The sequence below is a fragment of the Hypanus sabinus genome, chromosome 15, assembly GCF_030144855.1.
Source record: "Hypanus sabinus isolate sHypSab1 chromosome 15, sHypSab1.hap1, whole genome shotgun sequence".
NCBI classification, from domain to species: Eukaryota; Metazoa; Chordata; class Chondrichthyes; order Myliobatiformes; family Dasyatidae; genus Hypanus; species Hypanus sabinus.
The window spans coordinates 12412576-12440004 of NC_082720.1; the positions used below are offsets into that span (position 1 = coordinate 12412576).

General features: G+C 41.6%; 1 protein-coding gene across 1 annotated transcript in view; it reads left to right on the top strand.

The window, feature by feature from the left end:
• The window catches only part of LOC132405303 (dedicator of cytokinesis protein 2-like), a 640537-nt gene that overhangs the window by 486043 nt on the left and 127065 nt on the right, over nucleotides 1–27429 (top strand). The window contains exon 30 of the mRNA XM_059989997.1: nucleotides 26174–26252. Within this exon, the coding sequence (XP_059845980.1) occupies nucleotides 26174–26252 (79 nt within the window). The remainder of the gene's footprint in view (nucleotides 1–26173; nucleotides 26253–27429) is intronic.

Below are 27429 nucleotides of genomic sequence, written 5' to 3' on the forward strand. Positions count from 1 at the left end.
GCCGGATCAGTGTGGATGGGGTAACAGGAGACTTCTGAAAATGCTATCAGACAATGGCGCGTTATTTCGTTGTTTTCTTGAACGCAACCTAACAATTTCAGAACAGACGGCAACGAGACTGAAGCCAGAAGAGTTAGAAATGTACTCACCAAATACTTTGACCCATAACTTACTGAATAAATATGTATACTCACTTTGTCCTGTTTTCTGTCCTTGCTCGTATGAAGGTGATTTACCTATTTATGCAAGTACTTCTCTAGAAGTACTAGCCAATAGACATGTAAAGCCTAATGTAACATTGCATGGAAATACAAGATAACACTGATGCAGACATGTTTTATACCTTTAACAAGGTGCTTTATTAATGCAACGGAGTTAGTCAGTTTTTCAATGCTTGTCGTCAGCCGGGTCAATCTGTCAGTGAACTCACTGTCCGTTGCCGCCGTACGCTCCAGTATTTGTTTTTTTTTTACTTTTAAGTTCTCCTGCATGAGAGCCAACAGCTGTCCATCGTTTTAAGTTTTTCTAGTCTGTAACTACACAAATACGCACTTTCACAGCGAGATTTGACACCAAACATGTTGTTTGTTTTTGGTAGGTGTGTCCTGCACATGCCCAGTAGTAAGAGATTTGCTGAAATCTCCGTTTCAATGTGGATTGAGATATTTTCAAAAACGCATAGTGTGGATGCCTATCATTTTTACGCAAAACCAGCATTTTCAAAATGATCTGGTCTAGTGTGGATGTAGCCTGAGTTTTTGACTCCCCTCATCCCCCATCCCACATTTTCCACTGGGCCCTGCGAACAGGCCTCAGCTCTTCTCTCCTTTGTAGTAGATGTTTCAGTACTTCGATGGAATTCTTAAAACGTTATAAGGCTGAGTACAGTTTCAAGTCCTCACATGGTATTGGTATGATACTCAGAACAAAGTTCAGATGGAAAGGCAGTTCCAATGTGATCGCATGTTCACAGTGGAGTTACATTGTAGGTGTGAAAATGCTAACATGTGTATCTCCCTACATCTGCTGTCGCAGTTGTTGAAAGCAGCTAACTGTGTACCATAATGTAGTGCAATGTAAAAACAAACAAGTCAGCATACTCTGGGTCTCATTACTTTTGATAACGTGGAGACTTTATTAATATTTTGTAAATATTACAGCTCTGCGAACATTTTAGAAACCACTGAGGGTAAAGTGCACACCACCTTCTCTCCTCCCAATGTCCAGTCACAGACCTCAGTGCTCTCAGGGAATTGCTTGGGTCCTGCAGCATTAGGTAGTTTCTGAGACTGTGTGCCACAAAGACTCTCTGCTGTACTGTTGCCCAGACAACCATCCACTCCTTTAAAGTAGATGCAGTGAAATTCTTATCACTAAGTAAAATGAGGGATCTAGTCACGGGAATATTTTGCTTATTTAGTTTGATTTGGTAATTAATATTAAAATATAACTATATCAAAATCTGACCACGATGTAATTATTCTTATATTCTTGTGAGACACCAAGCGCATCATCCTTGATAGCTTTCTAACATGAAAAACCCATAAAAGGAGATTTAATTTATATTAGATTACACTGATAATAGAGGCACATGGAGAAGCTTTATTTACTTTATCTAAAGAACAGCCTAAAGGGAGACTTATATCTGCCCAGTATTGTACATGAATATTAAAGACTTAATACCATGTGTGCCTGTCAGAAATACTGTGTATACATTCTCTTAATTATTATTGCTGACCTGCAGTGCTTGACATTATTGAAGAAGTGTCTGAAGAGCAGTCACAAGTCTGTTAATTTAGATGAAACCATGAATCTTGGTTTTTGGGCAGCACACCAACTCTATCTCCTTTCAATTGACTTTTTAAATGCTTTTTCCCCTCTGTCTATTCACATTATGCTGCAGTCAAACTAAGCCATATGTTTTTCCCATTCTAACACACTTATCTGGCCCCTATCAGTTTGTGAGCACCTCATTGCCCTCATCATCCTTCCAGGAATCTAAGAAGCTATAATTAGCCTGCTGGTGCATTAATTGCTCCGTTTGAAGGTGGGTGTGTGAGACAGGAGAATCAGGTTGAAGTTAATGGATATGTGGAAGAGAATAAGTTACCAGGCAATAAGTGGAGAAATGAGTTTGTTCTAAAAGTCAATATACTTAGTGGACCAAGTGGCCCCCTTCTTTTTGAAAGAAAATCTGGTATGTATGATAATGTTGAATAATCAAGAAAAGTGCTGTGTTCCTCAAAGCCTGTACATGCAACAACAAAAATAATTGTTTTTTTATTGATTTGGATTTAAAAAAAATGGCATGGTTGTTAAATTTACAGATAGCTCCAAAATTGGTGGATTAAGAAGGTTACTTCAGATTATAATGGGCTCTAGATCAACTGAGAAGTGGTTAAAGAATGGTAGGTGCAACTTAACTCGGAAAGTTTGAGATGTTGCATTTTGATAGGTTAAACCAGGGCTGGACTCACACAGTAAATGAAAACACCCTTGAAGATATTTTCAAGTAGAGAGACCCTGAAAGTGAAGACCCAAGTTGACAGGGTGGTGAAGAAGGATTCTGGCCCATTGACCTTCATTCAGCAGCAAATTGACAACAATGTTCTCAATGCTACAACTGAAATTGTAGGTGAGACCTTACTTGGAGTATTGTGTGAAGCTTTGATCAACTAGCTATAGGAAGGATGTCATTACATTGGCAAAGAAAGCAGAAAAGATTCCTAAGGATATTACTGGGATAGGAGGGCTTGCATTATAAGCAGAGAAGGATGGATAGGCAGGGGCGTAGGAGGCTGAGGGGTAACCTTATAGAAGAATACGCTCAGTAGACACTCTTTTAGGTGCACCTGTATAACTGTTCATTAATGCAAATATCTAATCAGCCAATAATGTGGCAGCGATTCAATACATGAATGCATGCTGACATGCCCAAGAGGTTCAGCTGTTGTTCCAAAGCTCCAGAATAGGCAAGAAATATGATCTAAATGACTTTGATCATGGAATTACCGTTGGTGCCAGATGGAGTGGTTTGAGTATCTCAGAAACTACTGATCTGCTGGGATTTTCACACACAACAATCTCTAGAATTTATAGAAAAGGGTGTGAAAAACACAAAACATCTGGCGAGTGGCAGCTTGGTGGACAAAAACACCTTGTTAATGAGAGAGGTCAGTGGAGAATGGCCAGAATGGTTCAAACTGAAAGGAAGGCGACAGTAAATGAAAAAGCAACAGTGGTGTGCAGAGGAGCGTCCCTGAACGCACAACACATTGAACCTTGAAATGGATGGGCTATAGTAACAAAAGACCATGAGCATTCACTCAGTGGCCAGTTTATTAGGTACAGGAGGTATCTAACAAAGTTCCCAATCAGTTTATAAAAACATAATGCCATCAATCAGGTAAACTATCACAGTTTTTATCCCAGGGTAGGGGAGTCTAAAACTATAGGGCATAGGATTATTGTGAGAAGCGAAAGAATGAACAGAGATCTGATGGGAAAGTTTGTTTCCGCAGAGGCTGGTGGTGTATAGAATGATCTGCCAGTGGGAACGATAGTAGTGATTTAATTGCGATGTTTACAGTGCATTTAGACATGTACACAGATAGGAAGGGTTTAGAAGGGTGTGGGCCAAATTCAAGTATGTGGGATTAGGCCAAGAACTCAACTTGATATGTGTTAAATAAATTAGGCAGATAGGCCTACTTCCAGACTAGTAAACTCTGACTTGTTAATCCTAGGTTAAATTTTAACTTCACTGAGAAGATGCAGGCATAAAGATGAGAAAATGTGAGAAATTCTTCTATTATCCATGTAGGCAATTGAGAGCTAGTCCAGGAGATCTCTGTGGATTGGTTAATCCCATTTTCTGCCAACCTTTTGTACAAAATGTTCTTTGCCCCAGAAAGAAACTGCTCTACTGCTAATGAATTCAAAACACAAAACATTTTTTTCTCATCAAAGCACTCAACCCTTTGTGGGTTACATTCTGCTCTGAGTACAGCAAGTACTCCTGGTTCTGGAGGTAAAACATTATCATAGAGATAAATTTCCAAGTAACTGCTCAGTATGGAACTGGTGTGAGATCCTGAACATTCTCCTAATATTCTCTTTCCATCAGTACTAAAAGGAGTGCAAGAGCAAATTGTGAAGGTATTGCATTGCATTTAATATACACAATGGATGAGTGGTATCTCGCAATCCTATTACAGTCTGACTGCCTTGATTTATAATATTTGTTTCAGACTGACCAAAATGTACTAACACAATTACATAATGGCTTCACAGTAGTGCAGTGGTTGGCATGACACTGTCACAGCTCAGGGCATTGGAGCTTGGAGTTCGATTCTGACATCATCTGTAAGGAGTCTCTAAATCCTCCCCATGGGATGCACGGGGTTTCTCCGGGCACTTCAGTTTCCCCCCACAGACCAGATGTACTTGTTAGTAGATTAATTGGTCATTGTAAATTGTCTTGAGATTAGGTTAGGGTTAAATTGGAGTTGTCAGGGGTTGCTGGGGTGGCGTGGTTCAAAGTGCTGTCACCTATTCAATGATGTATCTCAACATAAGTAAAGGAATGTGATGGTCTCCTCCACAATCATTGTCACACAGGGCACCACAAGACTGTGTGAATAGCCACCTCCTCCACTCAACTTTATACTATGACTATGTATAGCTCCAATGCCATATTTAAGTTTGATGACAACACCACTGTTGCTCATCAATCAAAGGTGGTGAAAAATCATCATTTGGGAAGGAGATTGAAAATTTGGTACTACAACAAGTTCTCACTCAATGTCACCAAACCAAAGAGTTGATTATTGACCATAGGAAGAAGAAACCAGAGGTCCATGAGCCAGTCCTCAACAGGGGATTAGGGATGGAGACCATTAACAACTTCAGATTCCTTGGTATTGTCATTTCGGGGGACCTATCCTGACTCCAGCACATAAGTGGTATCACAAAGAAGGCATAGCAGTGCCTCTAGTAGTCCATGAACATTTGTCATGTCATCTAAAGCTCTGACAAACTTCTATTGATGTACGGCAGAGAGTATGCTGACTAGTTACATAATGGCCTGATGTAGAAGCGCCAATCCCCTTGAATGAAAAACCCCACAATAAGTACTGGATACAGGCCAGTCCATCACTGGTAAAGTCCTCACTATCACGGAGTATATCTACAAGAAGCACTTACACGTGGAAGCAGCATCTATCATGAAAGAGCCCAACGATCCAGACCATCCTTTCCTATTGCTGCTGCCATGAGGAAGAAAGTACAAGAGCCTTAGGTCCCACACCACTAAGTTCAGGAACAGTTATTATTCCTCAACCATCAGCTTCCTGAAACAGAGTGGATAACTTCACTCGCCCCAAAATTTAGTTGATTCACAACCTATGGATTCTGCAACTCACATTTTCAATATTTATCACTTATCTACTTATTATTATAATTGTTACTATTTTGTTTTTCTTCTTGTATTTACACAATTTGGTGATTTTTGCACCCTAATTTTTTGTCAGTCATTGTGTGCAGTTTTTCTGTTGTTTAAAACAGCTAGACTGCAAAGATTTCCAATTGATTCAGTATAAAGCTAACTACCTGTCCAACAGATATTGCTATTGTCTTTAACAATTTTCTTTATCATTTCTAATGTATTAAACATTGTTATTTGCTGAGGTGAGTGATATATAGAACTTCAATTGATATAACATAGCATATTGTACAATTGTACAATTTCAAATAAAATCTCAAATAAATTTTGGAATTTTCCTAACCTAATCTCATTTTTCTCCTGGACTTTTACAGGAGATAATTTTACACAGTGTTAGTTTTGATTTGGCAGGATGTAAAACCAGTAAAAAAGAATAATTATTCTCCCATCACTGGCATCTTGGCCAATACTCAATTGAAACTGTTATTTGTAACAGTCAAAGGTGAATGAGAGTGAACAGTGTGAGTTCTACTAATGCTGAACACAAGTTTTCACTCAGACTGTCTGAAAACCTTTTCAAATTGGCAAGGTAACTCAGGAATATTGATGTTGAAAATGTGGAAATATCAGCCAAGTGATCTGGGGAAGGATTTAATGTAGCTGAGTTTGAAGAATGCTGTGGAGGTATAATGGAGGTAGATCTACCTCCAGATGTAGCTACATCTGGCTGTGATTGATCTGATGTAAAAGGGACATTAGATATAGAAAGTTAAAAGCAATATTTCTCAGTACTGATGTAGAACAAGAGCATGATTGAACCAGCTCAAACATTTATTAATCCATTTCAGTTATTTTATTTCTTTTATTTATGCATTTAATCCTTCACTCTTTAAGTTCTTGAATATTATTACTCTTAAAAGTGTTTTCCTCTTTCAAAAGTCTAAATGTTCTACTATTTTGTGTAAAAATATTCTATATTGCCTCAGAAATCCTTTGGTTACTTACCTTGAACTCCAAGGCCAGTACTTGCACATTACCAATAGAAAGCCCGGCACTGTATGTGCCCAGCAAGACATAGCTTTCTGATATTGGAAGAAATGGGATAATACTTTAAACTTGTCTTATAATAGACCATTGTATTTATTTGTTTTAGGTGTCATTACTAAAGGAAGAGGTCACTCATTGTCTAGGCAATGTACTCCCGAAGTTCATTTTCAATCTCTTCAGTCAGATCACCACCAATCACATTTCCAGACTCAGCAATCCATTTCTGATGAAAATATCTGTTCATCCCAGATAAAATTCACTGAGCTGCGACTGATCTTAGTCTTCTACGAGGTAGCCAATATATTTTCACCATTCACCTAAATAGCACAGTGGCAAAGCAGTTAGTGTTATTGCCTCAAAATTTCAAAAATCTAGGTTCGATACTGACACGTACAGCACATTCTCTCTGTGACCACTTAGGTTTCTTCTAGGTCACACAACATCAGCTTATCTCCTCTACACTACATGCCTGTGATTATGCTGCACTAAGTTTTTAATTGCATTTATGCATACATTTATTTTTCAATTTTACTTAGACTTCAATAACGAATGTGCATGACACTACTATTGGTAAGTGGCCAAAGAGTCAAAGGAGGATTGCTGGACGTGTTAGAGAGAATAAGTTGCAGGGCTACAGGGAAGTAAAAAGGAGATGGAAAGTTTGACTGATGTGATTTCTCTGCTAAGTGCTGGCTTAGACTCGATAGGCTGAATAGACTCCTCCCTCAAGTTATACTTCTGCCTTAGCACAATCTAATGGTATCATCTAAATCAAATGAATTATTTATACCACAAACATTTTGGATATCAGAAGCTGTGCTTCAGAGATTCCACTTAGGACCCGGTGTGAACACAGTCCTTCTGTGAGATCTCATCTTCAGTAATTCCTTTATGATAGCAGGCTGTAACTAAGGTCTTCATGCAGAATTTTTTCAGATACCTTTTCAAAGCCCATTATTGATCACTCTCTAAGCAATGCTCAGTAGCTTCATCAAAGAACAACTCCATTAGGTTAGTGAGACGTAATCATCCTTTTAACAAACTCTGCTCATTCTTCCTAATCAGCTAATACTTTGCTAAGTGCTCACTTACCCTGATCATGATGATGAATTCTAGCAATTTCCCCTACTACTGATGCTAGACTAATTAGCCCAAAGTAATTTTGCTTTATTCCTTTATTCTTTTCTTTCAAATGAACTTCACTATATTTAAATTTTGAACCAGGAGTAGACCTGGGATGTGAATGCTCTGACTCATTGAGTTAATGGATGTTCTAGCTTTGCGGTGGGACTGTCCACTTTTTACCTTTGGCAATGTATATAGGGCTAAATTAAACAGTCCCTGATGACCTGGTTCTTTTCAATAAAGCCTTCTACCTGATCCCAACAGGTATCAATTTGATGAGCTCTGTATCATGTAATTAGAACATTTAAGGTTTTATTCACACCGTGTAAAGTTTTGAGGCAATCAAATTATGTATGTAGGCCATATTAGCATAATTCAATTTACTGCAATGTCTTATTAAGAGAGTATGTTTATGTACACGTTCTTGAAAGGGGAACTAATTTTAGTTTTTGCATGACCAGAGAGGTCCAGAGGGGATGTATTTGCAGACTTTTTAAAATTATATTTTCAAATGCCTTGTGTTATACATGGAATTGGGCAAACCAGTTGGTGAAGTTGATAAGCTATCTAGTGTTACCCCTCTGGTTAGAGACATACAGCTTCCTTCTCTACAGACTGGAACTGTCCTATTTGATATGTATATAGGACAGTAGAAACCACTTCTCAGAACCGAGTGACCTATAATTCAATTTTAATATGCATAAAAGAAGCAGAATCTTATTTTCTGACCTTGAGATGTGGATACTGATAGTAAGAATAAAATTTATTGCTTCTCCCGAGTTACCCTGATAGAACCTATGGGTAACCCTAGGTAAATTCATAGGTAAATACATGTGAGGCATAGTTTTGTGGGCTGAAGGGCCTGTATTGTGCTGTAGGCTTTCTATGTTTCTATGTTAACCCAGAATAGACTGTTGCTATATTACAGCACAGTTACATATAACAAGATAATGTGTGACTGCATCCCTTGCCTGTAGGACTTAATAGAAGCTGCTGGTTTTGCAAAAGTCAAGATTGTCTTCAATATTATTTTGTTTTGTATCAAAATGCGGACTTTACTCAATTTTATTTTCGAACTTGTAAGGGTGCTATTTGGATTCACAATACTTACAATGTTGGTTCAACACCAAAATCACAAGGTTATGATATTTTATGGCCTTTATTATTGCCTAACGTAATGGGCACTGAAAAATAACTGAGATGAATCTACTTTAAACCAGACCTAACACACTATTGTTCATCTCTTCTGCAATGCATTGAAACTTTATACCATCAACTCCAAATTCGGCTCCCTGCCACCTACTGATACAGTACTGTAAAATGCTAACATTGAATGTCCATGTGAAAATCCAATTGCTGGAATGATTGGTTGAGTTTAAAGGGGGAAAAAAGTGTTGTTCTTGATGAAATTTCCAATGTGAAGTATTGTTCCTCCCTCTAGAGAAATGACTGGCAAAAAGTAAACAGAAAGAAAACTGTTGGAGGAATTCAATGTTACAAGGAACAGATGTGGAAGCAATATCTCTTTTTGTGAAATTTCCATTGTTAATTAAAATGAGGTTCCTGTCACATGAAGTTTTTGCTTATTTAGTCTGATTTGATAATTGGTATTAATTTATGATAACTGTATCCAAACTCAACCTCCACATACATATCGATATAATAAATTGAAATGCAAAGCATGTTTGGCTGTCTAAAATGCAATGGACATTTAACTTATATTAGATTACACTGACAAAGAGGCACATGGAGAAGTTTTATTTATGTTTCCAATGTACAGCCTACAGAGAGATTTATATCTTTCTAGTATTGTACATGATGATTAAAGTCTTAATGACATGTGTGCCTGTCAGAAATACATTCCCTTAATCATTACTGTGGCCCGCAGTGTTTGACTTTATTGAAGAAGTGTCTGAAGAACAGCCACAATTCTGTTGATTTAGATGAAAACCATGTATCTTAGTTTTATATATCTCATTGATCTCACTTTAATTGTCATTTAAATACATCCCCCCCACCCCCAAGTGTATTTGCATCATTCTGCAGTTAAGCTATGTCATATGTCTCCTTCCTTCTGACACACTCCTCTGGCCTGTTGGCTTCTGAGCACCTCATTACCCTTGCCTTCCTTCTAGGCATCTAGCAAGTTGAAATTAGCTGGTTGATGCTTTCATTGGCAATATAAATTGGTCCCGCATAGCTGGGTGGGTGGCCAAAGAATCAGAGTGAAGTTAATGGGTATCTGTAAGAGAATGGGTAACGGGGAAAGAAGTGTGGGAATAGGATTGTTCTAAGAGTCAGTATAGATTCAGAGGGGTAAACTGCCCCCTTTTCAGCTCAAGTGTTGCTCCTCCCTCTGGAGGAATATCTGAGAAAAGGAAAAGAAAACAAAAACTACTGGAGGAACTTAACGGGTCAGGCAGCAGATTTAGAAGCAATGGGATGGGTGATATTTTGGGTCTGATACTGGAACTTGACCCAAAACATACACTATCCTGCCTCCAGAAATGCTGCCTGACATGATAAATTCCTCCAGCAGTTTGTGTGTTGCTCCAGATTGTAGCATTAAGAGTCTCCCTTTGATAAAAGGAAAGGCCTGATTATTCATTTCCACCTCTATTCTTGCAGGTTTTAGTTGTGAGATAATAATCTCTTCAAATTAATATCTTACTTTGGAATCAATTTAAGATATCTTGCACCTTGAAGGGGAAGTAGCCATATCTTCTGTTAGATCTTCCTGGTCATCTTTCTTGGCAAATCAGGCAAAGGAAATTTAGTTTTGCCAGTAGTTGATTAAAACCCCACTAACAGGTAACATAAGAAACCCTCTAATTACAATTTTGTGTAGCAATATAACAGCAGCCGCATTAACTTTAATGGGCGATAAGTAATTTACAATTTCATTTTGCAAATATGCAGTCTTAGTGTTTGACTCTTCTGTAGTTTAGATTACTATTAAGATGTGCTTACATGCTGATCATGTGTGGAAGCTTATATCAATCTCTGTTATAAATAAGAATGTCGACTAGAAAGATAAAAAATAATTTATAGACTTTTGCTTTTCACTGTTTATTCAGACAAGGGGTATTTGTTTTATAATTAGCATAAACAGCTTAAGAAGATACATGTGAGAGTTCAGCATAAAGTATTCAAACGATAAAATGGTTACAAACAATAAAACTGTCCTTAAATCCTGCACTGATTAGCTGGTGGTGGTACTTACGGACATTTTTACTCTCCTTGCTTCATTCTGAAGACTCCACCTGCTTTAAGAAGACCACCAACATTCCATAGCTAAGAAAAACAAGGTAGCATGCCTTAATGACAACCCCCAGTGGCTCTGATGTCCAGCACCATGAAGAGCTTTGGGAAATTAGTCACGGCACCAATAATTCCATTTTACCAGACAAACTTGGCCCACCGAAATATAACTCATGCAGAAATAGGTCTAATGTATACACCACCTCTCTAGCCTTATTTTCATCCCTACAGCATCTGAGCAGTAAAGCCTCCATTGTTAGATTAGCATTTATTGACTATAGTTCCATCTTCAATGTTACAATTCCAAGTGAATGAGCTCAGAGCGTGGATCAATACTTGGAGCTACGATGACGTGGCCATTATAGAGACTTGGATGGCTCAGGGGCAGGAATGGTTACTTACAGTGCCAGGCTTCAGATGTTTCATAAAGGACAGGGAAGGAGGCAAAAGAGGTGGGGGCATGGAAGTGCTGATCAGAGAAGTGTCACGGCTGCAGAAAAGGAGAAAGTCATGAAGGGATTGTCTACTGAGTTTCTGTGGGTGGACATTAGGAACAGGAAGGGTCAATAACTCGACTGGGTGTCTTTTATAGAGCACCCAATCGTAACAGGGACATCGAGGAGCAGATAGGGAGACTAATTCTCAAAAGGTGCTACAATAAGAGGCTCATAATGGTGGGAGATTTTAATCATCATCTTTCTAGAGCAAGGAGTTTAGATGGGGTGGAGCTTGTTAGATTTGTTCAGGAATATTTCTTGACACAATATGTAGATAAGCCTACAAGAGGAGTGGCTGTACTTGATCTGGTACTGGGAAATGAACCCGGTAAGGTGTCAGGTCTCTCACTGGGAGAGCATTTTGGAGATAGTGATCATAATTCTATCTCCATTACCATAGCATTTGAGAGGAATAGGAATAGGTAAGTTAGGAAAGTGTTTAGTTGGAGTAAGGGGAAATATGAAGCTATCAGGCAGGAACTTAGAAGCATAAATTGGGAACAAATGTGTAAAGAGGGTTTCTTCTTTTGTTAACTAGCAGGAATGCTAATTTACTGATAACGAGAATGGTATTCCTTTGTAAACCAAATGGGGATTAATGTTCTTTCTTCTGAGTCTGTAAGCTTTTGTTGACGGGCTTTTGGGCAGATCGGCACGAGGGGGTCGAGAGAGAGGACGCAATGCTCTAAGCTGGGCGAGGATCGGACCCCAAAGGGGGGGTCCGAGGCCGGGAGATTCTCCGAGGAGGGGGGGGAATGAAGCTAGATGTGCTTGGTTGACCACTCGGAGGGTCCTGAGCTGTTTGGAGAGTCCGAGGAGTTCGGAGGGTCCTGAGCTGCGAGTCGAGGAGTTCAGAGGGGATCGAATGGTGGCCAGAAGACTTCAGAAATTGAGCTCCAACGGCTGTGCACGAAGTGGTTTGGACTTTGATAAGTTTGGCGCCTTTTCTTTAATTTTCTCTTCATATATACTGTATCGTTATTAATCACTTAGTTATAGTAACCTTTATAAATTGTACTCATTTAATCGCATATGGTGTACTGTCTGTTTTTGGGCGAGGCGGGGACATCACACAGCATCCACACCAGCTGATTACCCAGTTTGGCGGGGCCGAAGGCTGCTCCCCCTAGACGAGAATGAGCTGAGCGAGCCTGAGGCGACCCAGGGGGTTACATTGTGGGGTGCTCGTCCGGGGTTGATTTCTGTGGAAGCTGTGTGATCACCCTCTTTAAATTGTGTCTGCGGCGAAGAGCTGGTGTGTCTTTGTGGGTGTGCGATTGCTGGTTATCGCGGTGTGTGTGTTGGGTGGGGTGGTTGCTGTTGGCTGACGAAATGGTGGTGGGACCATGGGTTGTCCGTACTGTTTGGAGATTGAGGAGTGACAGGTTGGGATGTTTCGGCAGTGGTGAGCTCCGCCCAGTTATTGGAATAATGTCCAGCCCTAAAGGGGCGGAGGCGTGGGCGGAGCGGACCCCTCAGTTGTTGGGTGAGTGGCAGTGCTTGGCTGAGGAAAAGTGACAGGGACGGGTTGAAAGTTTGAGTAGGCGGGCTGGTGACTTTGTTAGAACTGTCAGGCGCAATTACCAGTTCTGGGAAAGTGTGGGAAAATGCGTGTGGTTCGACTGGAAGTCAAATGCCGCAGCTGGGGGGCTTATCATATCCGTGGCAGGAGATTGGTGGAAAGTTTTTAGGGTATCCCTTTTTGCCTAGGGGGGCAGATAAATTGCTTGTGGTGCCAAGGGGATCTGTCAAGGGGATCAGTTGTTCCGTTGATTCGAGAGGTGTCGGGAAACTTAGAGGAGGCCCAGTGGGGGAACGGCTTGGGGTCTCTGGGGGAGCACGTTCCCAGCAATGTACCAAGGAACTCCCAAAAGGAGCAGACCCTATTCCTGAAGGCTTAGAGGGGCCATGCGCACAGGTGTTGTTACGGATGGATGGAAGTCAAGTTAAAGCCATCCTCGGCACCGGGGCGCCGGTGAAGTTGCTGTACAGTTTGTTTCATAACCGTTATTGGAAGCATTTACCCTTGACAACATTGAGGACACTGGAGATTCGGGGTACCAGTGTCGGTGATTATCCAGACAACGGTTGTTGGTCAGTGAAAATGGAGTTCTTGGAGGCAAATGTGGTGGAGACTGAGGTTCAGGAATCATTAATGCTGATGTGTCCGGACCCTGTTGAGACGGGCAGCGTTTCTGTTCTAGAGAGAACCAAAATCCTGCTGGTGTGCTTGGGAGCCTGCCAGGAGGAGGCGGGTGAGCGCTGTTTGGAGGCATTTTTGATGCACCCAGGGTTTCGAGCTGCTTGTGCGGACGTGTGTAGCAGCATTGGGCTGATAATGAATTCAAACAAGAGCCAGTGGTGGTACGGCCTGGGGGAAGTATCTGATGGTGAGACCCTCTTCGTGGACGCTGCGAAATACCACAAGGGAGGGGAGTTGACTGCTGAAGACACCTCAGAGAGAGAGAGGTTGCGGCGACTGGCCCCTACAGCCGTGGAAGATGTAGGCAGCGTGTGTATGGATTATATTGCGTTGAAGAGGCGCACTGTCAGTGACCAGAATATGGCCCTGAGGGCCAGAGAGGCGATGGCCTGTCTGAGTGGTGTGAAGTGGTTTAAGGTGCTGGATCGGAGGAGTGGATGTTGCCAGATCCCGATGAGTGGGGCCAACAAGGAGAAGACGGCCGTTATAAATTCCCTAGGAGTCTTCGGGTCCGAAAAGATGCCACAGGGCATATCTGGAGCCCTTGCAACCTTCCTGTGGGGCAGGTGGAAGACCATAGGGGATGTGGAGGCGTTTGGAGTTTTGGTGTATGTGGATGATCTATTGGTATTTGGATTTGCCTCAGGAGAATATGAAGTGAGGTCGTTGCAGGAGCAGCTGAGAACTACCGAGTTAAAGTGTTTTCGGGACACGTGCCAGGGCTGGCGAAGGTCGCAGCTCGTGAGAGACTGTCTCTACGGAATCAAGTTTGAAATGAAGACGGAGAGACTGGAGAAAGTGATCTGGAACCATTCGGAAGACTTACAAGTTGGAGAGAATGAAGAAAGTTGTCTGACTGAGGGTAATAGCAAACTGAGAACCCGGAGAGGGGAGTTTGCGGAGGTGAAGAAATTACAGATGAATCTCAGAAGAGAGAAGCGGAAGCTTGAAGGGAACCTGAAGATGACCATCGACAGTTCAAATGAAGTGCAAAACCTGAAAGTTGATCTGGAAGAAGTCATGAGGAAGAAAAAGCTGGAGAGAAGTGCAGTGAATACTGAACAGGAGGCTGAAGAGACTGCGGGAGCAGTGCAGGCCACGTGTTTCCGTTTGGAGAAGATCAAACAGCAGCTACCGATCACAGGAATGAGGAAGAATACAGATTCGATGGATGATGTGCTGGATGTGTGGTACATGCTGCCTTTTGCTGACTTTCCCTCGATTGAGGAAGAGACCTTTGGCCCTTCTCCCATTGAGTCAGGTGTAGCGGGGAGGGTTAGCTGTGTGCAGTGTGGGGCATGAGTGAGAGGTTGAGAGAGGAGTTGGTAGTGGGCCCAAGGTATCCCCAGTTGTGTCCGAGCCTGAAGGGTTTAGGTGAGGGGATACGGAGGTCTCAGAAGGGTTAGGGAACTCCCAGATAGTTGGCCTAAGTAGCGCCTGAAAAACAGGGCGTGAGGGTTACTGTGTGGGGAGGAGATGTCACTGTTTGTGCTTGGGTTACGGTGTGTTGGCAGGAAAGGTGGCGAGTTATTTAGTAGTCATGAGGACATGACTTTTATTTGGTGGAGGGAGAGTGTAAAGAGGGTTTCTTCTTTTTGTTAACTAGCAGGAATGCTAATTTACTGATAACGAGAATGGTATTCCTTTGTAAACCAAATGGGAATTAATGTTCTTTCTTCTGAGTCTGTAAGCTTTTGTTGACGGGCTTTTGGGCAGATCGGCATGAGGGGGTCAAGAGAGAGGACGCAATGCTCTAAGCTGGGCAAGGATCGGACCCCAAAGGCCAGGAGATTCTCCGAGGGGGGGGGGAATGAAGCTAGATGTGCTTGGTTGACCACTCGGAGGGTCCTGAGCTGTTTGGAGAGTCCGAGGAGTTCGGAGGGTCCTGAGCTGCGAGTCGAGGAGTTCGGAGGGGATCGAATGGTGGACAGAAGACTTCAGAAATTGAGCTCCAACGGCTGTGCACGAAGTGGTTTGGACTTTGATAAGTTTGGCGCCTTTTCTGTAATTTTCTCTTCATATATACTGTATCGTTATTAATCACTTAGTTATAGTAACCTTTATAAATTGTACTCATTTAATCGCATATGGTGTACTGTCTGTTTTTGGGCGAGGCGGGGACATCACACAGCATCCACACCAGCTGATTACCCAGTATGGCGGGGCCGAAGGCTGCTCCCCCTAGACGAGAATGAGCTGAGCGAGCCTGAGGCGACCCAGGGGGTTACATAAGGCACAAATATGGCAAATGTTCAGGGGAATTTGCATGTTGTAATGAATAGGTACATTCCAATGAGACAGGGAGAGGGTGGTAGGGTACAGGAACCGTGGTGTACAAAGGCTGTTGAAAATCTAGTCAAGAAGAAAAGAAAAGCTTATGAAAGTTTCAAAAATACTGAGTAATGATAGAGATCTAGAAGATTATAAGGCTAGCAGGAAGAAGCTTAAGAATGAAATTAGGAGAGCCAGAAGGGGCCATGAGAAGGCCTTGGTGAGCAGGATTAAGGAAAACCCCAAGGCATTCTACAAGTATGTGAAGAGCAAAGAGGATAAGGCATGACAGAATAGGACCAATCAAGTGTGACAGTAGAAAACTGTATGGAACCGGAGGAGATAGCGGAGATACTTAATGAATAAACACGAGGAAATCTGCAGATGCTGGAAATTCAAACAACACACACTAAGTGCTGTTGGAACACAGCAGGCCAGGTAGCATCTATAAGGAGAAGCACTGTCGATGTTTTGGGCCGAGACCCTTCGTCAGGACTAACCCACTGTCAACGTTTTGGGCTGAGACCCTTCGTCAGGACTAACCCTGACGAAGGGTCTCGGCCCGAAACGTCGACAGTGCTTCTTCTTATAGATGCTGCCTGGCCTGCTGTGTTCCACCAGCATTTTGTGTGTGTTGATACTTAATGTATACTTTGCTTCAGTATTCACTACTGAAAAGGACCTTGTCAATTGTGGGGATGACTTACAGCGGACTGAAAAGCTTGAATATATAGACATTAAGAAAGAGGATGTGATGGAGCTTTTGGAAAGCATCAAGTTGGATAAGTCACAGGGACTGGATGAGATGTACCCCAGGCTACTGTGGAAGGCAAGAAAGGAGATTGCAGAGCCTCTGGCAATGATCTTTGCATCACCAATGGGGATGGGAGAGGTTCTGGAGGATTGGGGGGTTGCAGATGTTGTTCCCTTATTCAAGAAAGTGCGTAGAGATAGCCTAGGAAATTATAGACCAGTGAGTCTTGCCTCAGTGGTTAGTAAGTTGATGGAGAAGATCCTGAGAGGCAGGATTTATGAACATTTAGAGAGGCATAATATGATTAGGAATAATCAGCATGACTTTGTCAAGGGCAGGTCATGCCTTACGAACGTGATTGAATTTTTTGAGGATGTGACTAAACACATTGATGAAGGAAGAGCAGTAGATGTAATGTATATGGATTTCAGCAAGGCATTTGTTAAGGTACTCCATGCTAAGCTTATTGAGAAATTAAGGAGGCCTGGGATCCAAGGAAACATTGCTTTTGTGGATCCAGAATTGCCTTGCCCACAGAAGGCAAAGAGTGGTTGTAGACAAGTCATATTCTGCATGGAGATCAGTGATCAGTGGTGTGCCTCAGGGGTCATTTCTGGGACCCCTTCTCTGTGATTTTTATAAATGACCTGGATGAGGAAGTGGAATGATGGGTTAGTAAATTTGCTGATGACACAAAGGTTGAGGGTGCTGTGGATACTGTGGAGGGCTGTCAGAGGTTACAGCAGGACATTGATAGGATGCAAAACTGGGCTGAGAAGTGGCAGATGAAGTTCAACCCAGATAAGTGTGAGGTGGTTCATTTTGCTAGGTCAAATATGATGGCAGAATATAATATCAATGGTAAGACTCTTGGCAGTGTGGAGGATCAGAGGGAGCTTGTGGACCAAATCCATAGGACGCTCAAAGCGGCTGCCCAGGTTGACTCTGTGGTTAAGAAGCAAATGGCACAATACCCTTCATTAACCGTGGGATTGAGTTTAAAAGCCAAGAGGTACTGTTACAGCTTTATAGGACCCTGGTCAGACCCCAATTGGGGTACTGTGCTCAGTTCTGGTCACCTCACTACAGGAAAGATGTGGAAACTATAGAAAGGGTGCAGAGGAGATATATAAGGATGTTGCCTGGATTGGGGAGCATGCGCTATGAGAATAGGTTGAGTGAACTTGGGCATTTCTCCTTGGAGTGGTAGAGAATGAGAGGTGACTTGACAGAGGTGTATAAGATGATGAGAGGCATTGATTATATGAATAGTCAGAGGTTTTTTCCCAGGACTGAATTGGCTAACGTGAGGGGCACAATTTTATGGTGCTTGTAAGTAGGTACAGAGGAGATGTCAGGGGTAAGCTTTTTATGCAGAGGGTGGTGAGTACGTAAAGGTATTTTAAGAAACTCCTGGATAGTTACATGGAGCTTAGAAAAATAGAGGGCTATGGGTAATTTCTAAAGTAAGTATATTTTCGGCACAGCATCGTGGGCTGAAGGGCCTGTATCATCCTGTACTTTTTCTATGTTTCTAAAATCATCTCCAATATCCTAAACCTAGGTTTTAACACTTTCCTTTGCAACTGGACCAACAGACCGCATATCTATGTAACACTGGTACCCCAGAACTCTTGTGTCCTTCGCCCTAATTCTATTCCCTATATATTCATGACTGCACTGCCAGATTCTGCTTTAGTTCCATCTACTAATTTGCAGAATTTGTAGATGACACTACAGTAGAAGGCCATATCTCAAATAATGTTGAGTCGAATACAGGAAAGAGGTAGAGAACCTAATGATGCGGTGCCATGACAACAATCATGACTGTTAAATGTCAGCTAAACAAAAGAGCCACTCATTGACTCCAGAATGGGATGGTGCACATATGCCTGTTTCAATAATGCTGAATTCAAGAAGGTTGAGAGTTTCAATTTCCAAGGAGTGAACATCATCAATAGCCTTTTCTCAGGACACTTTCAGAGAGGAGGAGCAACACCTCATATTCCATCAAGGTAGCCTCCAACATGATGATGGCATGAAGATTGATTTCTCTTTCTGATAATTTACTTTTTCCTTCTCCCTACCCCCCCCCCCCACTTTGCTCTTTTATTCCTCACTTTGGCCTCTTACCTCCTCCTTGCCTGCCAATCATAGCTCCCGGTGCTCCTCCTTCTTCCATTTGTCCTGTGGTCCATTCTGCTTTCCTTTTAGTTTCCTTCTTCTCCAGCACTTTACTTTTCCCACCCACTCCTGCTTTTTAAAGCAGATACCGAACATCACACTTTTAGAGGAAGGGTATGGTCTTGGAGCTGGCGCTGTTAACGGAAGTTGTAGTTTAAGCACAATTTTCGGTCGAGATCCTGACCACTTTCGACCCTATGCTTCAGTCTGTTCCTTCTTCCCAGATCTTGGTGTTGTTTAGGGTACATCAGAGACCCCTAAATCCTTTAAAAAAAATTCTGAAGGGTATTTCTGTCATTACGTCCCTTCAGAAATCCCAGACTGTGTGTGTCTCTGTCTCTGAGTGAATTGCCTCATTTTCTGTTCCTTGTCCATGCAGGGTTTAGTCCTATTTATCCACACTATAAATTCTAGTGCCATGTTCTTTGTTATATGAGTTAACAATGCAGGTGTCCATGTTATAGACATGATGATAAGGTCGCAGGCAACAATAAAGTTGGTAGTGTAGTTGATAATGAGGAAGATGTTCTTTTTAAGTTGATATTCCTGAAGAAGCTGATGGTGTAGCGGCCAAGATTGCAGAAGATATCAACAGAAATGGAGGAACATCTGCTATCGGGGAGGCAGGGAGTGTGCAGAAGGAATTGCACAGGTTGGGAGTGGCAGGTGGGATGTGCGAGGTTTTGCACTTTAAGGGAATTCAGAAACTGAGATATGAAGGGATTTGGGAGCACAGATAGATAGTCCTGAAGAAGGGTCCCAGCCCAAAACGTTGACTGTTTATTCATATCCATGGATGCTGCACGACCTGCTGAGCTCCTCCCAGTATTTTGTGTGTGTGTTGTCTTTTGGAGTCCTGGTTTGGGATTTCCATAAGGCTTACTTACAGGTTGAGCGGGTAGCAAAGAAGGCAAATGCGATGTTAGCTTTCATTTTGAGAGGATTAGAACAGGCATGGTAGCATTAACGTGACGTTATTTCAGCTCATGGTGTCCAAGTTCTGAGTTCAATTCCGACGTCATCTGCAAGGATTTGGTTTGCCTTCCCCATGGAATGCATGAGATCTCCAGTTTCCTCTCATCGTCATATGGTCATTGTAAACTGTCCCATGATTAGTCTAGGTTTACATTGTGGGTTGCTGGGTAGTCCGCACCGTGTCTTAGAATGAAAGGGAGGAGGCACTGCTGAACCTTTATAAGAATGCCTCTGGAGTACTGAATGCAATTTTAAGCTCAGCATCTAAGCAAAGGTCTGTTGGCCATGGAGAGGGTCCAGAGAAATTTCACAAGAATGGTCCCAGCAATGAAAGGCTTAACTAGGTGCAAGGCAGAGATAGATAAGTTCTTGACTGGCAGGTGGTTAAGGGTTTCACGGAGAACATAGGAGAACGATGGCAGAATATAATATAGTATCAATGGTAAGACTCTTGGCAGTGTTGAGGATCAGAGGAATCTTGGAGTCCGAGCTCAGGATGCTCAAAGCAGCTGCGCAGGTTGACTCTGTGGTTAAGAAGGCATATGGTGTACTGTCCTTCATCAATCGTGGAATTGAATTTAGGAGCCGAGAGGTAATGTTGCAGCTATATAGGACCCTGGTCAGATCCTACTTGGAGTACTGTGCTCAGTTCTCGTCACCTTACTACAGGAGGTATATGGAAGCCATAGAAAGGATGCAGAGGAAATTTACAAGGATGTTGCCTTGATTGGGGAGTATGCCTTATGAGAACAGGTTGAGTGAACTCGGCCTTTTCTTCTTGGACCGACGGAGGATGAGAAATGACCTGATAGAGGTATATAAGATGATGAGAGGTATTGATCATGTGGATAGTCAGAGGCTTTTTCCCAGGGCTAAAATGGTTGCCACAAGATGACACAGGTTTAAGGTTCTGTGGAATAGATACAGAGGAGATGTCAGGGGTAAGTTTTTTTACTCAGAGAGTGGTGAGTGCATGGAATGGGCTGCCAGCAACGGTGGTGAAGGTGAATACGATAGGGTCTTTTAAGAGACTTTTGGATAGGTACATAGAACTTAGAAAAATAGAGGACTATAGGTAAGCCTAGTAATTTCTAAGGTAGGGAGATGTTCGGCACAACTTGTGGGTCGAAGGGCCTGTATTGTGCTGTAAGTTTTCTATGTTTTCTGAATGTCAGCCGTCCCTTGTTGACAGAAAATATCTGATTATTTACTCAGTTTTGCTTCACTATGATCTAGAAAAGATGTTGAATCAGAGGTATTTTGACAAACATTACAAAGAATACAAAGATTGTTGCAACTGACAAATTAAAGCCATTGTTGCTAATCAGTTTCTCGAAGGATGTATTTTGCATACTTTTCAGAATTTGCCTGCGTTGACAAAACAGCTATTAAATTACTCTCCTGTGATTATTTCATGTCAAATCATAACAACAAAATAAGTCAATAAACTAATGTTAAATGGCTAACAATTTAATATTAGCAAGCTCTTTGTCTGCACATTGACCGTGTAGATTACATGGGTAATGTAAAAGCTATGAACTCAGATGTTGAGAGTCAAAAATAAAGAAAGAGAAAATGCAGGAGATCATCTGCAAGTCATATGTGGAAAGTGAAGTAGGGTTAACGTTTCACGTCAATGGCACCAGGATTGACAGGTCACTGACCTGAAATGTTAATTCTTTTTCTCTGTCCACAGATGTTCTCTGAACAATGAAGCACCTGCAGCAAATTTTGATTTTTAAATATTAAGGGAACTAGGGGTGTGGGGTTATAGTAGGTGATGAGGTACAAAATTGTCTATAAACTTAGTGATGAAGTACACAATGAGGAAGTGGCTCCTTCTATTTTTGTATCAGTGTGAATTATTGTCCTATTAATGAACATTCCTTCCTCCAGTGCAACACACAGAAAATGTTGGAGAAACTCAGCAGGTCAGATAGCATCTATGGAAATTAATAAACAGTCGAACTTTTGGGCTGAGTCCCCTCTTCAGAACTGAAAAGGAAGGGGGAATATGCCAGAATAAAAAGGTAGGGGGAAGGGAAAGAGGCTAGTTCAAAGGTGATATGTGAAGCTAGGTGGGTGGGAAAGGTAAGGGGCTGGAGAAGGGGGAATCTGATAGGAGAGGAGAGTGGACCACGGGAGAAAGGGAAGGAGGAGAGGACCCAGGGAGAAGCGATAGGCAGGTGAGAAGAATTAAAAGGCAAGAGTGGGCAATAGAGGAAGCTGGGTGGGGGAGGGGGGCAAATTTGTTTACTGGAAGAAAAAGTCGATATTCATGCTATCAGATTGGACAGTACCCAGTCAGAATATAATGTGCTGCTCCTCCACCCTGAGGGTTGCCTCATCTTGATGCAAGAGGAACATTGAGTGGTTTACTCATCTTTACTAGAAATATTGACAATAATATGATTGTTGGTCAATGAGAGAGAACCAGTGTTGCTTTTTCTGCTATTGCTCCTGTGTGTTGCTCTGTAGAACCAGTTATCATTAAGCTGGAAAGAGTATAAAGAAGGTGTTGCTAGGAGCTGAGGGCCTGAGTTATAGGGGTTTGGGGTTCTTTATTCCTTGGACTAATGTGGCTGAGAGTTGACCTTATAAAGGTGTGTAAAATCTTAAGAGGCTTTGGCAGCGTGAATGCACATGGTCTTTTCTCCCCAGCGAAAGGGAATCAAAAGCTAAAGGGCATAGGTTTAAGGTGAAAGGGGAAAGATGTAAAAGGGACTTGAAGAGACTACATCATTAGGTTCACTGGCCTCATTAGCTGCAATGAAGAAACAGCATACAGGGAGGAGTTAGAGCAGCTTGTGGACACCTCCTTTTTAGCCAAGAGAGCACAGTAGCATCTCCTCATCCTGGGGAGACTGAGGGAAGCAAGATTACAGCCCCCACTTCTCCAATTCTCACCACATTCTACCAGAGCACCATCCACAGTGTCCCAGCTGTATCAGTGTCTGCTATGGGAATTACAATGCCTCAGATTGCAAAACCCTTCAGCTAATAGTGAGTACTGTTGAACACATCATCACAGTCTCTCTTTTCCCTCCTTCTTCCCCGTCAGGACATATATCAGAAGCGCTGCTGCATACACAGTGCCTCCAGCATTGTCAAGGACCCTCCATCCTTCCCGCAATCTCTCTGACCTTCTGCTATCAGGTAGAAGGTACCACAACAGAAGAACCAGGACTGTCGGTCTGGGTAACAGCTTTTTCCACCAGGCTGTTAGACTGCGTGACATGCTGCTGCAACCCAACACGCATGTAAGCTCTGTCTGAATGCCTCCTCCCCAAACTCTCCAACTCACAGACACACTCTCTTCTTGCGCTGGTCACATTTCACCTTTCATTGCTGCTGGCTATGTGTAATACCTCTAATTTAGAACCATGAGCTACTTTATTAATACAGTGATGCCGTTGGGCATTTTTTTGCAGATCTCCTCAAAATGCAAATCTAAATATTAAAAAGTGTTCCTTTAATTACATTATACAATTTAGAATTTCATTTTGCTCTTTAAAATAAAAACTCAGTTGATTAAGTTACGTTCATTGTAATTAACTAATCGGACATCTCTTGTTTACATTATTTCTCTAGAGAGCGTGGGAAAATAAATGGTAGCCATTTTTTACTAGGGAAAGCGCAGGGTCAAATGAGTTTCGAGAAATTTTGGAGACGGGCAACAAACATAGTGGAAGAATATAGTGAAACACTCATAGAACCTGTTTTGGAAGGATAGATACCAATGTCTGAAAATCCCCATGCAGATTATGGTCTCTCAGAGAATGTGCAGATAACTTTTAGCTAGTTAGCACAAGACATTGGAGAAAGTTCGACATTTTTTTCCTTGGATGTTTCATGAATCTTTTTTAACTTAGACTGGTTCTTCAGCATAGAACTGTTTTGGTACCGAGAGTAAACAAAGTGGATTGATTATGCAACAATGAGCTCCAATGTCTAGGTGCACCTTATAGATTGATATATATAATGGGCTTTGTTCTTTATTTTGTTTGTTATAGTTTAAAATATTTTGTCAGTACAATTTCAATCTAAGTTTATGCTGATGTGAGTTAAATTACTGCTTCCTGGCAAACAATAAGTTTGCACTAGTGTGTCATTATTCAGGCAGGAAATATTTGTATTTTTCCTTAGAAGAAATATTAAAACTTTATGTTTTTTTTCTATTTACCCAAATTATATCTATCCTAGACCCATTTATTTACTGGAAATGTCCCTTTCACCGTTATTGTCCATGCATTGTAGAGTTATGTTGCTGTTAATTTGTTTTCACAGTAATAACTAACTCATTATGAGCCTACAGTGAGAGGATTACATTAATGACTGCTTGTTTTGTTATAATAGAGCCAACAACATTATAACGTCTTACATAAACATGCAACCTGACAACCTTCAGGCCATGACACTCAGGGACTTGTGCTAACATTATTTTATAACTGTATGTTGCTGAATCATAACTGTATGTGCTGTGTGTGACTATATATACTGTCTTTTTCACCTTGGTTACAGAAGAAAGATGTTTCATTTAGCTGAATATCAGTGAATGATTAAATGACAGTAAATTTGAACTTGCTAAATGCATTCTTCACCACCTTGTCTACTGTGCAACTGCTTTCAGTGAACAGTGCCAATGTATCCCCAGGTCCAGTTGTTCCACAATGCTTGTCAGAAACCTACCATGTTGATCCTACCCTGGTTTGACCGTCCAATATGCATCACCTCAACTTATCTAAATTGAAATCCTTTTGCCATTTCACAGTCTACCTTTCTAAATGATTAAGATCTCTTTATATCCCATTATAACTTGCTTCACTAACAACAAAACTTAATTTATTATCATTAGCAAACTCACTAATTATACAGATCTCCTACCTGGTACTTATCTCTGCAAGCGTAAGTGCTACACCTGTCCCTACACCTCCTCTCTTACCACCATTCAGGGCCCCAAACAGTCCTTCCAGGTGAGGCAACACTTCACTTATGAGTCTGTTGGGGTAATCTATTGCATCCGGTGCTCCCGGTGCAGCCTCCTCTACAGCGGTGAGACCCGGCGCAGACTGGGGGGCCGCTTCGTCGAGTACCTCTGCTCCGTCTGCCACAACAGACAGGATCTCCCGGTTGCCACCCACTTCAACTCTGCTTCACATTCCCATCTGGATATGTCCATACCTGGCCTCCTCTACTGCCACAATGAGGCCAAACTCAGGTTGGAGGAGCAACACCTCATATACCGTCTGGGTAGTCTCCAGCCCCTTGGTATGAACAACAAATTCTCCAACTTCCGGTAATTCCCTCCCTCTCCCTTCCCCATCCCACTTTCACTCTGCCTCCTCTTCCAGCTGCCTATCATCTCTCTCATGATTCTGCCTTCTTCTACTACCCATAGTGCTTTCCCCTTAGATTCCTTCTTAACCTCTCCTGCCTATCCCCTCCCTGCTTCCCCTCCCCCACCCCTTGATCTTTCCTCTGATTGATTTTTCACCTGGCACCCCCCAGCCTTCTCCTTCCCACCTTCCCCCCATCTTCTTTATAGGGCCCCTGCCCCCTCCTTCATCAGTCTTGATGAAGGAATCGGCCCGAAATGTTGACTGCTCGTTTCAACGGATGTTGCCCGACCCGCTGAGTTCATCCAGCGTGTTTGTACAAGCCTATTAACCTGCAGGTTTTTGCAAATAAAAAAGGTGGAGAAAGAAGTGTAGCATTTATTGTACTCCAAAACCTGAACACAAGCACGGTAAAAATACTTTACATAATCACGTCATCACATCAGACCAGCTTCACAAATTGAATCCAAATTCAATGTTGGAGGCTGTGAGTTATGTACATTTCCATCAATTACATTACCCTATAAAAACTTAGCAGTACATCTTTACATTGGAAAGCATCTGCGGAAAGTGCACGCAGTGATAACATACAAGTTCCATGAGGACAGAAATCAGAATCCAAACCAGATCCTTCGAGCTGTGAGGGAGCAGACCAGCTGACATAGTATGGCACACTTTCCATGAATGACACTGTTAGCTGCTTTGTGCTGTGGTGACAGCCTCTGTGAAAAATGTCATCATTGCAGACTCTGTATACATTTTATAAAAATGCATTACCAAGGATGGTAGTAATTAACAGTATGCAAATATAAAGAAATGGAGGAATTTATATGAATTGTTTCTTGAAAGGGGAAAGGAGCCCTCAAAGGAACAATTTACCATTGTTAAACTGAGGCCATCTCTTCCTTTCATCCAAGGTTGACAAAAGGACGGAGAACTTTCATTTTATCTGTCTGGGCTACACTTGATCCCCTTTCACATAAATGTAAAGAAAGCTCAGTTCACAGGATTCATTAAACACCTTACAAACCTGTAATCTGATAAATCTGGATTAACTGATTGCATTTTTTTTTGCAGAGTGTTTTTACGAGCTATTAACAAGTTTGCAGAAATCATGAACCAAAGATTCTTGGAGAACATGAATTTCGAGCAACAGGTATGAGACAGTACTCAACATTAAATGCATCAGTCATATGAGTAGAGCCAGTGGCAGCCACGTGATAGCTCAGGATTGTAATCTGACTGGAAAATGATAAGCATATTTACAGTTTAGAGGGTCTTCCCCCATTTAGAGCTGGCTAAATGTGAAATGATCAGATTACTATATTACAAACTTGATGTGGAAAAAAATGCCCTTGACTGCTTTACAGAAGCTTAATAAATTGATTCAACTAAGAAAAATCGGTTGTATACTTAAAAATGGTCAGTGAAGTGGATTTTGAAGATAGGAGCTGAATTTCATACTTTAAGCCAACTTTCACAATTTAATATCTTTAATTAGCAGAAGGGTATGAAAACAGGGATTTTCCTCCTTAGAGCAAAAGATAGACCTAGTGAAGATTTTACGGATATTCAGCAATGAAACTATTTGGTTAAGTAAGGAAGCAGAAAGTTCTCCATTAATAAGAAGGTCAAGAACCAAAAGTCAAAGATTTAAGATAATTGACAAGTAAACTAAGTAAGTTCTGTTTTGCAATGTGAATTGTTGCATTCTGGAACGTATGCCTTAAAGAAGTTGGAATCAGATTCCATGTTAGCTTTTCAAAGGTAATTAGATATAGAAAAATATGACAGGAATGTATTTGACTTATTAGATAACATTTTCAAAGCTGCACAAAAATGAATTCAGAATGGCCTACTTTGTCCTGTAATATTTTAAGTTTTATGATTGTTCTTTGTAAAGACAAGCAGTATGGGTAAAAACGCTAGAGCTATTTTATTTACTGAATTACAGCAACGGGTTTTGCTCCAGCCCGAGCACTTGCGATGAGCTCTCCAGCATCATTTCTGGATGTGGGTGAACCACTCACATTGCCCACTGGGAAATTAAGTTCTTTATTATGTACACACATAATAGCATATTAATAATCAATGAATAGTTGATTCTCTGTTGATATTTGTAAATATTGATGTCTATCTTAAAAATACCTAATTTAGAGGAAAAAAAATAGCAAAGTTGCATCTTACACAGTCTTAGGTGTTCCCTAGTCACTTCACAGGTAACAATTTATTCCATAGAACCTATCTGCAATTGTCCATAGAAAGCAGAGAAGCTAATTTATGCATGGGAAGACCCCACCAATATATAACCTGACAATACCCAGACAAACTGC